Here is a 14,828-nt window from a genome sequence, read left to right as displayed (position 1 = left end):
TCTTTTTGTTAAAGGTCTTTAAAACTTTCATGTAAAAATAAAGCTGTGCACAAGGGGACATGAACACTGCTCCAGCTGCCGAATCCTCTTCCAGGTTCCTTGGCACTGAGAGTTGCCAACTGCTTCCCAGTGTAAGACTTTCCCTCTGAAATGTGACAACAAATGATGGGTTGAAACACTGAAAACTGTTCAGTTCCTATTACTAGGTTATGATTTCTCACTTGTCAGAAGATTAGATTTGCATCGTAATGTCAGACTCTAGTTCATCTAGCTCTTAAAATGCTTCCTGGAGCAGGCACTATATTCCTCAGCATAGTACACAGAGAAGAGAATGGAGTAGCTGGTTGTACAGGTATTTAAGTATTGTGCATTTTGGTAAATGTATGGATGAAATAAAAATGTATTGCAAAGAGTCTGCTTTCAAAGTGACTGCTCTAGAACCAGGTGTGTAGGTGTTACAGCAGTGCTGATCCTCAGCTCTTACAGGAAGGGCCTGTAGCTGCAAAAGTTACATCATCCCTTCACAACTGTAAATAAGAGTTCAGTGCCTTGAACACTTTACACTTAGTTCCCAGGTTTTTCTGGGTCTTAAAAGCAATTTCTGTGAGAACTGAAAGGGTAAATCATCTGACCCCTCAAATAACATGAGTCATTTCATTTTTAGGTATAATAAATGCGGCTTTGAGTGAGGCCTTCGGAAGTCTTAACTTCTATACTAGGTTTTGCTACAGGAGAGACAGCAGAAAAATAGCTTCTTTACCCATCTGCATTGTGACCATCTCCAGCACAGCGCTGAGTGTCCCTGTTCATAGCTGGAGGCTGGCAAGCTACACACACAGTGTGCCCTTCTCGTAGGTACCGCATCCACTGGGCGTAGGGCCGGGTCTCCAAGGCGCAGTGGTGGGAAAGGGATTCTGTTCGAAATTCCACACAGTAGCTGCTCAGAAGGAAAAGTACTAAATGAGTTACAGCAGATAAAGCACAAGCTAGGTGTACTCTTCAAATGTACTCAGGCATCATAGGGGTAGTACTGTTGAACTGAACGTTAGGCATCATCACTACCACCAAGTTTGTTTTTGACCCTAACCTAATTAGTGGATCGTTAGAAACATGATGCAAAGCCTCTCTCATTCCATGCTCCAATCCCCTGTCTGGTGGTTGTGTATTCTTAAATGATATTGAAAAACAGAGCTCACTAACCCTTATTTTTTTCCTCTATGCTGCTAAAAGAGCAAACTGAAAAGAGGCTTTAAGAATAGCAGTGAGCCTTCCTTTTCTGGGAAGAGTGGCACAGGGCAAAGCATTACGGACCCAGCAACAGCCTCATTTAAACTTCATAACCATCCCTGCTAGTAACCAACAAAGTTTGTACTGCTTGGGTCAATTAAGTTTGTGTTTGTGTTTTGTGGGGTTTTTTTGAAGTCTCATTCAGCTCATTTTGTTTGTTCAGAGCCCTATGTCTAATTTCTCAGCCTGACACTCAAGGATACATTCAGCTCTGGTTCAGCCTTATTTAGCACTTGCTGTCCCAAGCAGCTGTCCCCAGCTTTGCCTTGACCTCAATGTCTAACTCAGGACAATTAGCAAGTAATGAAAAACAACACACAGAGCATGCAAATGAACTACAAGAGGGGAAAACAGTACAAGCTATAGCTTGTTGTGTAGTTGTTGCACTTTTAATTACGTTTTTCTCTGTAGCCAGCTGTTTTCTGCTCAAACAAGATGACTTGTTTCTGCTCAACCACTTGCATATGAGAGCTTACCCAGCTGCTTCTTTGTCTGAAGGCCAGGGAGAAGATGCTGCTTGGCGGTTTCTTTCTTTACCATATTCAGAGGTAACAATGAAAGCAGGGACTGAGGAAGAAGTTATGATAAGACAGGAAGACAAAACTGGGTCATATTTCAATTACTGTAACAGTGGGTGAGCGCATCAGAGCTTGTGGATGCTGATGCTGACTGGCTTTACTAAGGAAATCAACATGTTGGCAACAGCAGACCTCAACCTCATTCCCTACAGCTGAACTCTCTCCTTACTCGTTAGCAATACATCTAGACATGCCACCTAGTTTGTGAGGAAACAGGATGTGCTGGGAGCCTGCAAGGAGCTCTGCTTCCATGTCGTGCTGAATTTGTGTTCTAACTTTGCAGAGTTAATGTTACACTTACTGAGGAGCTTCAAGAAAGGAACTGAAGGAATGCATGCCCCTTAGTTGCTTATTTAATAGAAATGAAGGAAAGTTTGAGAGTAGGAAAAAACCCTAAGAGAATCAAGAGCAATATGACAGTAGAAAGTAAGGGTTTCACTTGTCTTTGTAACCAGCTAGCTGCAGATTGATGCTTTATTTCTGTTTAGTGATGTCAGTAACATTTCTGAGGGCCCTGGTGGGCACAAGGTAGAGAGAAAGAGAGAATACCGTGTTCGTGGCCGCAGTGCTCTCCCTTGTAAGTCAGGTAGTCCAGGCAGGCAGCCTTCTCCTCGAGAGCAGGACACGGCTCCCCCCCGTTCTGAGGCTCCTGCTGCATGTAGCGCCTGCGTAGCCGCAGGTGGGGGTGGCACTGCTCTGCACAGCCACTCCAGTGACTCCACTCCCCCACCACGCATGGAAGAGCTACAAACCAGTACTCAGCATTACTAGCAGTCAAGATTCACAGTTTATCCTACTCTCAAAAGCTTGAGTAATAAGACTATTTCTTACATGCTTTCATTGTTTTAAATGCTCTTCTAGAAGTGTGCACCTCTAATTTTAACATCCCAACCTGCCTGCAGTGTTTGGCTCCCTATTCCATCCCTCCTCCAGAGCCAGCTCCTCATGAAAACCTTTCACTACAGCTGTGGGCTTCTTCTGTACCCTCTTCTGAAGCACACAGCATTAGCTCCAAAGGGGGACCAGCCTGTGGATTATGTAGACCAGTGAGTGGTCTGACCCTGGCAGAGGAGATCTTACCAATGTTTACAAACATCTGAAGGGTGGGTTTCAAGAAGAAGGGGCCAGGCTCTTCTCAGTGGTGTCCTGTGATAGGACAAGGGACAACAGACCACAGGAACTTCTATCTCAACATGTGGAAGAACTTTGCTGTGAAGGTAAGGCCCTGGAGCAGGCTGTCCAGAGATGTTGTGGAGTCTCCTCTGGAGGCTTCCAAGACCTGCCTGGATGCAGTCCTGTGTGAACTGCCCTGGGTGATCCAGCTTTGGCAGCTTTGTCCAGCCAGCTGGGCATCAGGCTGCCTGAGGGCTGGTGCTGCACCCGAAGGTGAGGGCTGTCCCCCATCGCACATGGAAGGAGGGAGAACAAAGTGTTGAAGACGGCAAAAAGCAGGAACACGGCAAAGTGGGGACTGTAAATAACTCCAGGGCTGCTGCGTCTAGTTCGGGAGAACTGGGCCGCTTCCCTCTCGGCACTGTCACCCTGGGAGTCAGGGCTGCCGCGCAGCCTGGCAGGGAACCCTCCCACTCCTTTCCGTGTGCTCCTTTGGAAGTCTACCTTGAGTGTGGGTCCTTGCTGGTTCCTGCCCCCAGAAATGAGGACAAAACCTCACCCTGGGGATTTCCCTGACTATTTCACTGATACTCGTTTGGCGAGACGTGAGGAGTCGGCTCAGAGACACAGACGGTGCTAAACACATCTCCCTGTTGTCTCTGCAATCCTACATCCCCGCTGCAAAGAGCGTGCTGTTGGGATGACAGCAAGGGAGATGTGAAATAACATTTTAGAGGGAAAATCACTTCAGGCTGGCAAACCCCAGGCGCTGCACTGCACCTGATCCTGAAACCCTGTCACTGTCCAGTTGGGAACAGCTGCCCCCGACTGTTGCGCCGGCTGCCGCCCTCTGACCCTGCCCCCGCCCCAAGGTCGGTCCTGCCGGGGTTCTGCAGAGCCGCTCAGCCCCGACCCACGCTATTCGCCCCAGCTCTCAGCCCCAGTAAGCCGCCACCCGCAAAGCAGGGACCTGTCCAGCTGTGGCTGCGGAAAAGGATGGGTCCCCGCGGGGTCCCCGCTCCGCCTGCCCCGCGCCCGGGCACCTCGGTTGGTTCTCTGCGGGCCGAGCCCCGGCGCCGGGGCGGAGCGGACGGCACCTACCTGGACACGCCTGGCCGTGGTCGCTGCAGCAGTCCCCGGCTCGCCGGCACCCTGCGTCGCAGTAGCAGGTTCCGTAGCCCCCTCCCTCCCGCCATCCTTCACCGACACAGGCCGCGTCCCGGCCCGGGCAGCACCTTCCCGAGCAGCCGCCGCCGGCCCCGCTGCCGGCCCATAGCAGCCACAACCACAGCGCTCCCGACAGCGCCGCGCCGCCCATTGCCCTGCCCCGGCGGGACGGTCCCGCCGGCACTCGGGGAGCGGGGCGGGCAGCAAGCGGGGACGGGACGGTGCGGGGGGTACGGGGTGGGCCCTGGCCGCCCCGCCCGCCCAGGCAGGACCGCGCTGGCCACCTGCTCCCTGCCCCGAGCAGCCGTGGCAAAGGTCCGGGAGCGGGGAGAGCGGGAGGTGGGAGGGGAACCTGACCCTGGGGGTGTCCCGTCCGAGGATGTGCCCCACGGGATCCTCATGGCGGGAACCCACTCAGTGACGTCCCACCTGGCAATGCCCTGTACTGGATGTCCTGCACTGCTATGTCCCCCACACGGCCGTGTTCCGTGCAATGGTGTCCTGAGCAGCAGTAACCCCCTCAGCCACGTCCTACACAGCCATAGCCGGCAGAGTAGTGTCCCACACTGCAGGGACCCACCAGCGATGTCTCTCCCAGTAACCGCCCTCATAGCGATGACCCTCACAGCAGTGTCCCACACAGATTTGTTCCTCTCATACAACGATGTCCTGCGCAGCAGTGTCACACAGCCCTGTCCTGTGCAGCAATGGCCCGACCTGCACAGCGATGTCACACCCAGTGGTGCCCTGCACACCGGTGGCATGCATCTGTGAACGGCACAGCCGCACCTTGTACAGCAGTGACCCTCACAGCTGTCCCGGAGCGTCCCCATCCACCTTCACACAGCCCAGGGAACGGGGACAGCCTGGGGCCACCGGACATGCCTATTGGTGCAGGCACTTTCTCGTTTCAGGGCACATTCCACACAGCCAAGAGCATTGCTTGTGTCACGTTTTCCATTCTCTTGCTTGTTTTTGTTTGCTGGGTTTTTAAAAAGCTCTGTTCCCAGAACAAACACCAGAAGCTGGTGCACCAGGAAGGCAGGATGGATCCCAAGTGACTTCCTACAGCACAAAGATCTGGATTCTGATTTTCCATTATCTCCAGTCCTAAGAGGCTTTCAGAACTTGATCATTTTAGCCAAATATTAAGTCCCCAAAATAATCAGTGAGGTGACTGTAAATTATGTTAGCTTTGCAGACTTGGAATATGCAGATAGTTGGCTACTAAGGTGAGAGAGGTCTGGGCTCCTGAAGCTGCCTACAAATGGGAGGTATCAGTTTATATTATCTGCTCCATGTGGGTATTTGGACCTCCTAAGACAAGGTGGGCCAGACAGAGTTTAATTTCTTCTAGCCATCACAAGGCTGCTGTTAAAATGCTGTTTCAGTCCTGGAGACTGGGTCTGACTGTTACCCAGTGTGCCACTAATGATCTCCCTGGCCTGTTGCCACCCTACCACTGGAACATTGGGGAAGTTCCTGTGGTGGGCACGAGGAGAACCCAACTTGCAGTCTGCCTTGGTGAAAGGTAGTGGGAGAGCAGGAATGCCTCTTGTGTTTTCCTTTATTGGGTTCCTGCAGTTCACCTGAAAGAAGAGGATTAGCAAATGGATGCAGAATCTACCTTTATGAGCAGATAAATCACGCACGGATGACTGAGGCTAAAGGATGCTAAAGTCAGGAAAGCTTGGATGTGTTTGGCAAAAATTAAAGCGTGGCTTTCTCTTTAGTGGATATGCTTACAGAAAAAACAAGAAACTGTGTCTGCATTGCTCTGAAGAAAGCAAACAGGATGCCAAGGGGAAACTTTAACATTTCTCCTCGATGCAGTAAAGCAGATTCTTTACAACAACCAGAAACAAAAGAAAGAAAAAAATGAAGGGAGAGAACAAGCTCACCCAGTTTGTTCCAGTACATACTACCCACCCCCCACCCCCCCTGCTCTTCGGGCTAGTTCTTAGGACTAGCACTAGGTAACTTGTAAGGACAAAGAAATACAGCAATGCATTCTTGGGCAATGAAGCAACATTGAGACCTCATGAACAATTTCAGCAAAACAAGGAGAGATTTTTTTCCTACTTTGATATGAGATAGTCCACAGAAGGTAGGCATTGCTCATGCCCTGCTATTGCTGTCATACAGATAATGTTACAAGGAAAAGCAGTTTGGGGCCAAGCTGATGTACAAGGCATGTGATGGGAAGCTTAGGGAATGGGCAGAGGCCTTGCTCTGTCCTCCTTGTAAGACACGGAGACCATAGCACTGAACAGAGTTCATCAGTCATTTGTTCCACACATACCCTTGCTGCCAAAATATTGCTTCTTAATCCCAGAGGGAGGAGAAGTCTCAGGACTGTATTATAGTCTTCTCAAAAGCAGGTGTTGCTGCTGGCTCTGAGATGTTGAAAGCCACGGTCTAGCTTGCTACCAGCCATTTTTTCACTCCTCTGACATTTCTGCCCTGTTTCATCTTTGGGTACTCAAAACTCAAATTCCCCAAATAAAATACAAGGGCAGTGCTAATTGGTAAGAGGGGAAAAGAGACCAAGAGTGTGAGAGCTTTTTCAACTGGTTTCTCCAGTGTGTAAATGATTTTCAAGAGGCTCGTTCCGTTGTTTTCCTGTGCCCAACCAAAGTGTCCCCATTGCCTTACATGGAGAGCTCATCATTTTTTAATACCACAAAGACAGAACTGAGCCAAATGAGCTTCAGCAGCAGCTCAGACAGAGAACTATTCGCTGCTATTACCATGCTTACCATCTCCATGATTTACCTTGCTTATTTCTTCTCTCTCTAAACGAAGCACATAAAGCAGAGCCAAGCTCTTACTCTCTCCATTCCTATGCTGCAACCTACCTAGAATATTAGAATAGAATAAATTTTATTAGAATAGAATAAACCAAACCAGGTTGGAAGAGACCTTCAAGATCATCGTGTCCAACCCATCAACCAATCCAACACCACCTAAACAACTAACCCATGGCACCAAGCACCCCGTCAAGTCTCCTCCTGAACACCTCCAACGATGGCGACTCCACCACCTCCCTGGGCAGCACATTCCAATGGGCAATCACTCTCTCTGTATAGAACTTCTTCCTAACATCCAACCTGAACCTCCCCTGGCGCAGCCTGAGACTGTGTCCTCTTGTTCTGGTACTGGGTGCCTGGGAGAAGAGACCAACCTCTGCCTGTCTACAACCTCCCTTCAGGTAGTTGTAGAGAGCAATAAGGTCACCCCTGAGTCTCCTCTTCTCCAGGCTGAGCAACCCCAGCTCCCTCAGTCTTTCCTCACAGGGCTGTGCTCCAAGCCCCTCACCAACTTTGTTGCCCTTCTCTGGACTCGTTCCAGCAAGTCAACCTCCTTCCTAAACTGAGGGGCCCAGAACTGGACACAGTACTCGAGGTGTGGCCTAACCAGTGCAGTGTACAAGGGCAGAATGACCTCCCTGCTCCTGCTGGCCACACTGTTCCTGATGCAGGCCAGGATGCCATTGGCCCTCTTGGCTGCCTGGGCACACTGCAGGCAGAAGGCTGAAAACACCTGCAGCAGGAAAAAGTTCAGTCTGGGAAAAAAAATATGCTTGATAATAAAATAACTCTTTTTCACTTTCCAAGTTTACCTTACAGCCGTGGTGACTTTGAGGACCTGATTTATGAACTGTTCAGCTCAACTTCAAAGTCTTTTCCACATACATCATCTGTCAGCCTGCAGCATTCCACATGCCCACACCTCTGCACAAGCAAACTCTGTGGAAGGCCCTACCTTGCTCAAACAGAGCTCATTTTCCTCTGCCACTAGCAAATTAATCCGATTGCAAGCAAACGAGAAGGCTTCAAAGATCCTGCAGGGCATTTCTTTGCCTTTCAGACTGGCGTTTGCACACAGCTCTTATTTATTGCTCAGAGATGCCCTTCTGAAAGCAACCTGCTTGCATGTTACACTGAGACAACATGGTGACTGATGCCACTACAAAGGCTGCAGGCTGTATCCATCCGACTAGGCAGGGCCATTCTTCCTGGGAGCACCACAGCCAACTACAACTCCAGTTTGTCATAAGAGGCCCTTGTTCCCCTTGTTCTGAAAAAGCACACTTTCTCCTGTGCCCAGTTCTGGGCCCCTCAGTTTAGGAAGGAGGTTGACTTGCTGGAACGAGTCCAGAGAAGGGCAATGAAGTTGGTGAGGGGCTTGGAACACAGCCCTGTGAGGAGAGGCTGAGGGAGCTGGGGTTGCTCAGTCTGGAGAAGAGGAGACTCAGGGGTGACCTTATTGCTCTCTACAACTACCTGAAGGGAGGTTGTAGACAGGCAGAGGTTGGTCTCTTCTCCCAGGCACCCAGTACCAGAACAAGAGGACACAGTCTCAGGCTGTTCCAGGGGAGGTTCAGGTTGGATATTAGGAAGAAGTTCTATACAGAGAGAGTGATTGCCCATTGGAATGGGCTGCCTGGGGAGGTGGTGGAGTCGCCGTCATTGGAGGTGTTCAGGAGGAGACTTGATGGGGTGCTTGGTGCCATGGGTTAGCTGTTTGGGTGGGTTGGATTGGTTGATGGGTTGGACACAATGATCTTGAAGGTCTCTTCCAACCTGGTCTGGTTTATTCTAAAATAAAAATGAAGGTTTATTCTAAATAACCCCTGGTAATGTGGATAAGCAAATCACAGTGTTTGCTAGTGCAACTGACAGCTTAAACCACAGCAAAATTCTCTGTGTGAGACAGATGAGGAGTAATTTGTCGTCACTAAAAATCAGTGTGCATTAGAACACAGCAGATGAATCATGAAAGGTTCCTCTGCTATCATAGCCCATGATGTTATACAGAAAGCACAACAGTCTTTCAACGGCTAGCTTGAACTGTTCTGCATCACAGAATCACAGAGTGGTCTGGGTTGGAAGGGAGCTCCAAAGCTCATTCAGTCAAGCTCATCCCTGTCAAGCCTCACCTTGAATATCTCCAAGGATGGAGCCCCAACCACCTCCCTGGGCAACCTGTTCCAGTGTTCCACCACCCTCATGGTACAGAACTTGTTCCTGACATACAATCTAAATCTGCTCTGCTCTAGTTTGAAACCATTGCCCCTCATCCTATCACTACAGACCTTTGTAAACTGTTTCTCAACTTGCTTGTAGGAGATGATGATGCATACCTGGCTCTGTTCATGAGAGGTTGTCTGCTTTACAAACAGCCCACTCCTTCCAGTTGCTCTGCTCTGGGAGACAGGCTGTCCTGATGCCTCTCAGTTACAGCCATCCCTTTTGATTGGGATTGGGAATGATGCATGGAACTGCTTGAATGCTTGTACAGCCTCAGAGCATCCACAGGATTCTGCCAGACCTAGAGTAATTATTGTCGTCCTGTACTCAGCACATGTACTCAGGGAGGCCACACTTTGAGTACTGTGTTCAGTTTTGGGGCCTTCACTACAAGAAGGTGAGGTGTGGAAATGGGTCCAGAGAAGGGCAATTAAACTGGTGAAGGGTCTGGAAAACACATCTGGGAAGGAGGAGCTGAGGACCCCAGAATTGTTTAGTCTGGAGAACATGAGGCTGAGGGAACACCTTGTTCTCTACAACTAGAATAGAATAGAATAGAATAGAATAGAATAGAATAGAATAGAATAGAATAGAATAGAATAGAATAGAATAGAATAGAATAGACCAGACCAGGTTGGAAGAGACCTTCAAGATCATCGTGTCCAACCTATCACCCAACACCATCTGATCAACTAAACCATGGCACCAAGTGCCTCATCCAGACTTTTCCTAAACACCTCCAGTGATGGTGACTCCACCACCTCCCCAGGCAGCACATTCCAATGGCCAATCTCTCTGTCTGGGAAGAATTTCTTCCTAACATCCAGCCTAAACCTCTCCTGGCACAGCTTGAGACTGTGTCCTCTTGTTCTGGTGCTGGGTGCCTGGGAGAAGAGACCAACTCCTACCTGGCTACAACCTCCCTTCAGGTAGTTGTAGAGAGCAAGAAGGTCTCCCCTGAGCCTCCCCTTCTCCAGGCTAAGCCACCCCAGTTCCCTCAGCCTCTCCTCACAGGGCTGTGCTCCAGACCCCTCCCCAGCCTTGTTGCCCTTCTCTGGACACCTCCCAGCAACTCAACATCCCTAAATTGAGGGGCCCAGAACTGGACACAGGATCAAGCTGTGGCCTAACCAGTGCTGAGCACAGGGCAGAATGACTTCCCTGCTCCTGCTGGCCACACTGTTCCTGATGCAGGCCAGGATGCCATTGGCCTTCTTGGCCCCCTGGGCACACTGTAGGCTCACGTTTAGGTGGGTGTCAACCAGTACCCCCAGGTCCCTTTCTGCCTGGCTGCTCTACAGCCACTCTGACCCCAACTTGTAGCTCTGCCTGGGGTTGTTGTGGCCAATGTACAGAACCTGGCACTTGGATGTGTTCAGTCTCCTGCCCTTGGACTCTGCCCATCTGCCCAGCCTGGCAAGGTCCCTCTGCAGAGCTCTCTAACCCTCTAACAGATCAACTCCTGCCCCCAGCTTGGTGTCATCTGCAAATTTACTGATGATGGACTCAATGCCCTCCTCCAGATCATCAATAAAGATATTGACCATGCTGGGGCCTAGCACTGATCCCTGGGGCACACCACTGGTGCCTGGCTGCCAGCTGGCTGTGGCACCATTCACCACCACTCTCTGGGCTCAGCCTCCAGCCAGTTCCTAACCCAGCTCAGAGAGCTGCTGTCCAAGCCAGGGGCTGACAGCTTGGCCAGGAGTTTGCTGTGGGGGATGGTGTCAAAGGCCTTGCTGAAGTCCAGGCAGACTCCATCCACAGCCTGCCCCACATCCACCAGGCAGTCCCCTGGGCATAGAAGGAGATCAGGTTGGTCAGGCAGGACCTGCCCTTCCTGAATCCATGCTGGCTGGGCCTGATCCCTTGGCCATCCTGTAAGTGCTGTGTGATTGCACTCAGGATGATCTGCTCCATCACCTTGCCTGGCACTGAGGTCAGGCTGACAGGTCTGGAATTCCCTGGCTCATCCAACCTGCCCTGCTTGTGGATGGGGACCACACTGGCCAGTTTCCAGTCACCTGGGACCTCTCCAGTGAGCCAGGACTGGAGGAAAATGATGGAGAGCAGCCTGGCCAGCTCATCTGCCAGCTCTCTCAGCACCCTAGGATGGATCCCATCTGGTCCCATGGACTTGTGGGGATCCAAGCAGCTAAGGAGGTCTGTAGCTACTTCCTCCTCCTCACAGGGGAACTATACTGCTCCCTGCCTCCATCTGCCAGCTCAGGAGGCCTCTTGTCCTACAGCAACCAATCCTGCTATTAAAATTTGAGGCAAAGAAGGTGTTAAGCACCTCTGCCTTTTCCTCATCTTTTGTTACCATGTTCCCCTCCATGTCCACCAAGGAGTGGAGGTTGTCCTTGCCCTCCTCTTGCTATTCTTATATCTGTAGAAGGATTTTTTGTTGTCCTTCACAGCAGTGCCAGGCTAAGCTCTAAATGGGCTTTTGCCTCTCTAATTTTTTTTACTGCATGACATAGTGTCTCAGTCCAGAAAAGGAAAGGAATAGACTAGACTAGACTAGAATAGAATAGAATAGAATAAACCAGGTTGGAAGAGACCTTTGAGATCATCGAGTCCAACCTATCACTCAACACCATCTAATCAACTAAACCATGGCACCAAGTGCCTCATCCAGGCTCTTCCTAAACACCTCCAGTGATGGTGACTCCACCACCTCCCAATGGCACATTCCAATGGCCAATCTCTCTTGCTGGGAAGAACTTCCTAATATCCAGCCTGGCACAGCTTAAGACTGTGTCCTCTTGTTCTGGTGCTGGGTGCCTGGGAGAGGAGACCAACCCCCACCTGGCTACAACCTCCCTTCAGGGAGTTGGAGAGAGCAAGAAGGTCTCCCCTGAGTCTCCTCTTCTCCAGGCTAAGCAACCCCAGCTCCCTCAGCCTCTCCTCATAAGGCTGTGCTCCAAGCCCCTCCCCAGCTTCATTGCCCTTCTCTGGACACCTTCCAGCAAGTCAACCTCCTTCCTGACCTGGGGGACCCAGAACTGGACACAGGACTCAAAGAGACTCAGTTCTTCTGAATATTCCCGTGCTATGAGATTAGGGGCACTAATGAGGCCAAAATATCAACAGCTAGACTATTTATTACACAAATGAAGTGGAAGGATCAGAAGGGGAGAGAGAGAAAATAGAGAGGGAGAGAGAGAAAATAGAGAGGGAGAGAGAGAAGAGAGAGAGAGGAGAGGAAAGGAATTATATTACCACACCCCTCACCCCCCAAGAGAGTTTGAGTCTGTGGAGGAAAGGTGCTGCAGCTTTGGATGTAGAGGAGATGTTGGGTCTGTAGAGGAAGGGTGCTGCAGCTTTGGCTGTTGTCCTCTGAGCAGGCTCTTCAGCTCCATGAGTTGCAGCAGGCAGAACTTAGGACACGGAGAGGGGGTTCCTCTTGGTCTGCTTCTTCCAGGCTCCACGGGGATATCTGTGTCCTGGTATTCTCACAGCTTTTCCTTCTCAGCAGCATTGTCCAGGTTTTTAGCTCCTGTGTTTTCCTTCTCCTGTGTTTTTCTGCTTCTGAGCCGGTAGTTGCTCAAGTCCTTTTACAGAGTTTTTTTAGTCCTTAGGTATGCGTCCAAGTATTGTCCCCCAGGAAATAGTCCTTAGGTAAGTGTCCAGGTATTGTCCCCCAGGAAATAGTCCTTAGGTAAGTGTCCAGGTATTGTCCCCCAGGAAATAGTCCTTAGGTAAGTGTCCAGGTATTGTCCCCCAGGAAATAGTCCTTAGGTAAGTGTCCAGGTATTGTTCCCCAGGAAATAGTCCTTAGGTAAGTGTCCAGGTATTGTCCCCCAGGAAATAGTCCTTAGGTAAGTGTCCAGGTATTGTTCCCCAGGAAATCTTCCTGTGTATTCCTTTGTGCTTGGACAGGGGTCTGGAGGAAGTGGGGGGGGGAGCTCTGCCTCCTTCTCCATTTACCTGCCCGCACAGCCTATACACATCAGGGGCCAGGTGGTGAATCCATTGTCTCACGATCCTCCCTTCCCGGGGTACCTGATGGGTGGAGATGATCTTGTCATGCATATTCCCAAAGGTATCGATAGCAGTGGCCTCGGTCCATTGTTGTCAGGCCAGCTGTAGTCCAGTGAGCAATCTTTATCCTTGCACCTTCCCGAGAGATCCAGTGGCTCTGCCCAAGACACAGCAGCCATTGTCTGGGCAAGCAGCAAAGGTGATTTTATCTTTGTTGAGACACATCAGAAGAGACAAGATTTTAGTCTCTCACACCTAGCAACATCCTTACACACCCCATGGGTCACCTCTCCTTCCTCCCAATGATGATATCTCCTCTTTTTTCCCCTTAATTCACCCAGAAGCTCATTGCCCATCCAGGCTGTCTGCCCCGGGGCTCATCTCCGGCACATGGGCACAGCCTGTTCTGAGCCTTCAGGAGTTCTTTCTGGAAGCAGCTGCAGCTCTCCTGGACCCCTTTGTTTTTAAGGGCTGTTTCCCAAGGAACCTTCTGAGTTAGTTCCTTGAGTAACCTGAAGTCTGCCTCCGGAAGTCCAGCGTGGAGGTTTTGTTGCTGCCCCTCTAAGCTTGGCTGCATATTGAACACTCAGTTATCTCATGGTCCCTGGACCCCAGACAGCCTCCAAGCACCACATCCCCACCAGCTCTTCTCTGCTTGTAAAATGGAGGTCAAGCAGAGCCTTACCCCCGGTAGGCTCACACAGCAGCTGGGATAAGGCTACTCTCCATGCACTCTAAGAACCTCCTAGACTGCCTCCTCTCTGCTGTGTTGAGTTCCCAGCAAGTATCAGGCAGGTTAAAGTCCCCCATAAGAACAAGGTCTTAAGACAGCCTCTAGATGCCTGTGGAATAATTCATCAACCTCTTCATCCTGGCTGGGTGGGCTATAACAGACTCCAACCAGGATATCATCCCTGTTGGTCTTCCCTCTAATCTTCACCCACAGGCACTCCACCTGATGATCCTTGATCTCTAGTTCCATGGTGTTTAGAGCATCCCTGATGTACAGGGCCACCCCTCCACCCCTTCTCCCTGGCCTGTCTCTCCTGAAGAGCCTGTAGCCATCAACTGCAGCGCTCCAGTCATGCGAGTCGTCCCACCACGTCTCTGTGATGGCAACTACATCATAACTTTCCTGCTGCAGCAAGGCCTCCAGCTCCTCTTGTTTGTTACCCATGCTTCGTGCATTAGTGTACATGCACTTCATCCGGGCTGCTGGTTTCACCTCTGGCTCTGGCTTATCACCCCCAGACTCCTGCCTGGGGGGACTGGTTTCAGCCCCTTCCCCCTTCAAACCTAGTTTAAAGCCCTGTCAATGAGACCTGCCAACTCCCTTTTCCCTTTGGGGGATAGGCTGTTCTCATGCACTAAGATATTTCTCCTCCTCTGGGATAGATGTACTCCATCTGCTGCTAGCTGACCTAAACTACTGGAAGGCAGTTTGGAGTGAGGTGGGTGTTGGTCCCTTCTCCCTAGTAACAAGCGACAGGACAAGAGGAAATGGACCGCAGTTGATCAGGGGAGGTTTAGGTTGTTTATGAGAAGAAACTTCTTCACTGAAAGGGTTCTCAAGCACTGGAAAAGGCTCCCTGGGAGGTGGTTGAATGCCCATCCCTGGGGGTGTTTCAGAGAGGCAGAGATGTGGTGCTGAGGGCCATGGGTT

General features: G+C 50.6%; 1 protein-coding gene across 1 annotated transcript; it reads right to left on the bottom strand.

The window, feature by feature from the left end:
• Nucleotides 1-27: 27 nt before the first annotated feature.
• SBSPON (somatomedin B and thrombospondin type 1 domain containing) lies at nt 28-4,336 on the bottom strand. Its single transcript, XM_068165872.1, has 5 exons — nt 4,080-4,336; nt 2,415-2,609; nt 1,764-1,854; nt 761-937; nt 28-145 (listed from the first exon to the last, which is right to left on the bottom strand). Exons 1-5 carry the CDS (start codon nt 4,294-4,296, stop codon nt 28-30), a joined length of 798 nt encoding a protein of 265 aa, XP_068021973.1. The 5' UTR covers nt 4,297-4,336.
• Between the last annotated feature and the right edge of the window lie 10,492 nt (nt 4,337-14,828).

This window comes from Melanerpes formicivorus, unplaced genomic scaffold (genome assembly GCF_026170545.1).
Source record: "Melanerpes formicivorus ecotype bairdi unplaced genomic scaffold, bMelFor1.0.p_v2 SCAF_94, whole genome shotgun sequence".
NCBI lineage: Eukaryota > Metazoa > Chordata > Aves > Piciformes > Picidae > Melanerpes > Melanerpes formicivorus.
The sequence above is the reverse complement of the archived record's forward strand: the minus strand, read 5'-3'. Positions and strand labels throughout refer to the sequence as shown.

What these genes read in the sequence shown, in the direction of transcription:
- SBSPON (XM_068165872.1), bottom strand. Translation starts at nt 4,296, where the DNA reads ATGGGCGGCGCGGCGCTGTCGGGAGCGCTGTGGTTGTGGCTGCTATGG. An exon ending in GCACTGCGGCCACGAACACG is followed by an intron (nt 1,855 to 2,414) that starts GTATTCTCTCTT and finishes CTTCTTCCTCAG; the next exon opens with TCCCTGCTTTCATTGTTACC. An exon ending in GATGGTCACAATGCAGATGG is followed by an intron (nt 146 to 760) that starts GTAAAGAAGCTA and finishes GTCACATTTCAG; the next exon opens with AGGGAAAGTCTTACACTGGG.